The following is a 2,369-nucleotide window of genomic DNA, read 5'->3' on the forward strand; positions in this document are numbered from 1 at the left end:
TCTGATCAAAATTGGATTTTTTACAACCTTTTAAGTTGCTCTAAAATCGGGCCAAGATCACAAACTAAATTTCGTCAAAAATGAAAAGGAGAGAATTCTCCATTTTTATTACATTTCCTGATGCATATACATGTACTTATGTTGTGTAGAAAGTTTGAGCTGATTCCAATTAAAATTAGATTTTTTATGAATTTTTAAAGTTGCTCCAAATTCGGGTAAAAGTCCCTGTACTATAATAGTACATGGTTTCGGGCCAAATTTTGCCAAAAATGAAGAGGAGAGAATTCTCTATTTTTATTACATTTTCTGATACATATACATGCACTTATGCTGTGTAGAAAGTTTGAGCTCATTCCAATCAAAATTGAATTTTTTACAAATTTTTTAAGTTTCCAAATTCCTGGGTACATCCTGAAAAACCTCATGAATCATTCAATATGCTAAAAAAGAAACTGGCTCTATTGTATTAAATAAGATAAAAAATAAACACAATCATAATTATCTACATATTTTATTTTATCAATAATCCGTTGAATCAGTCCATTGCATGTTTCTGTGTCCATTCTTTAGCAGTTTCATCATACTGTGAACGATTCTTAGTGAATGCTGCATACACTTAAATTCACCACCAACAGCCCAGTCTGGATCAGGGTCAACCAGTAATGATCTCACTGTACTTAAAACTGCAATGTATAGTATATACAGTAAGTAATGGAGGCTGGTATTATTGGATAATGATTGTTGTACTTTTTGATATTTTTAAGGCTGGACTCCACCCATCATTGAGTATATCTAAACTAATCCAACCATCAGAATCAACATTCACATGATATATCTTAGTAGTGAACCACACCTGAGAGAAGAAGAGAGAGAGAGGAGATGGGTGTACATACAGAATTCATACACATACTTTTGGTGGTTTAAAGGGATATTCTTCATAAATTTCCATTTTTAAATAGAAGAGACCATTCTCATAAGGTGTCCCTGTTTGCAGAAAAAGATATATTATTTTCATAACTTTCATCACATATATTGTACCTTCAGGTCCTAGTATTGTTGCTTTCCATGTTCCATCTAAGAGCAATACATCAATAAGTAGACATATTCTTCATGGCTTACAATTCTCTGAGACTGACTCAGCATGACAGCCAACAGGTGGCTCATTCTTGATCTGATCTTCCTCCTGCATGGGATGGAGAGGGGACAGTGGACATTATAAAACTAGTCACACATTTTTTCATACACGTACCTTCTTTCATGACAGCTGGAATTTTAAAATGATCAGCCATTTTACTTAAACTGAGCTTTCTTTATGCACAATTCAGTAACAATTTGATAGCATCAGCACACACAGTAACACCATGACTCAGCATCATGAATAATGTCAATGAATGTGATTAGATTTACAACACTGTGCACTGTCACCCAACAATGCCAAAAAACATTTTGAGTGCTTTTCTACTTGCACCTATAGACTTGCACACTGTAGATCTTACATAATAGATATAAATCATCTTCTTGATCCTCTGAATCATATGCTGACAGTATAGACTGCTGACTGAGCACTGAAAGCACTGTGTGTGTGTACATCGTCATTAATTTTTGTAACCATTGTAAATTGAAAAAACATATTTAGAAAATAATTATCACATAAGCAGCAAAATAAAAAACTAATATGACACATGCATCTAAATATTAAACCAATTCATTTTTTTCTTTTTGTGTCAAAACTAATATCTACGTCTATGCTGTGATTTGCATTCCCTAATCCTCTCCAACCTACACAAAAAAAATAATTCTTTAATTAACTGATAGTACATGTACATGATGATACATGAGGTTTACTGACCTTGCTTCCTCTGCCTCTTGTATTTCTGATCTCTCTTTATCTGTTAACTCTTTCATTGTCTCTCTATTGTCTCTAAATAATTATAAACAGTAAGAGGCGTATGTAAGTGTTAGTCTCGCTAGCCAGACTCTAATTTACCGAATAAGAGTCTGGTGTCACGCCTAATATCAACTCGTGTTGCATTTGCCAAAAATGGGAGACCCAATGAAATTGCCGTGTCTATAGTTATTGCTTAGTTACCATGGTTACAGCGTCTTACTCCCACGTTTTTAAACATGGCTGAGAATTGTCTTTGCTGCGGTACAGAGATAAGAGACTTTTAACCTCTGAGTCCAGTAAACCTGTAGTCCCTACGCTAGTTGAACTCTTTGAGAGAAGCATGAAATTGAAGGGGGTAGAATTTCCGGGATGCGCTACATCTACAAACATCATGGAATGGACTACATGTAGATATGCATGCAAAAGTTGCTACAAGAAGCACTGATGCCAATATCTCTAAAATGTGAAGTCTGGTCTTTCA

At 34.6% G+C, this 2,369-nt stretch overlaps 1 protein-coding gene across 1 annotated transcript; it reads right to left on the reverse strand.

The window, feature by feature from the left end:
- Positions 1-688: 688 nt before the first annotated feature.
- On the reverse strand, positions 689-1,189 carry LOC109589789 (ubiquitin-conjugating enzyme E2 D2B-like). Its single transcript, XM_020005805.1, has 4 exons — positions 1,120-1,189; positions 1,039-1,074; positions 911-984; positions 689-853 (listed from the first exon to the last, which is right to left on the reverse strand). The coding sequence occupies exons 1-4, from the start codon at positions 1,187-1,189 to the stop codon at positions 725-727; spliced, it is 309 nt and encodes a 102-aa protein (XP_019861364.1). The 3' UTR covers positions 689-724.
- Positions 1,190-2,369: the final 1,180 nt, after the last annotated feature.

The sequence above is a fragment of the Amphimedon queenslandica genome, unplaced genomic scaffold (genome assembly GCF_000090795.2).
Source record: "Amphimedon queenslandica unplaced genomic scaffold, v1.1 AMPQUscaffold_10887, whole genome shotgun sequence".
In the NCBI taxonomy this organism is placed as follows: Eukaryota; Metazoa; Porifera; class Demospongiae; order Haplosclerida; family Niphatidae; genus Amphimedon; species Amphimedon queenslandica.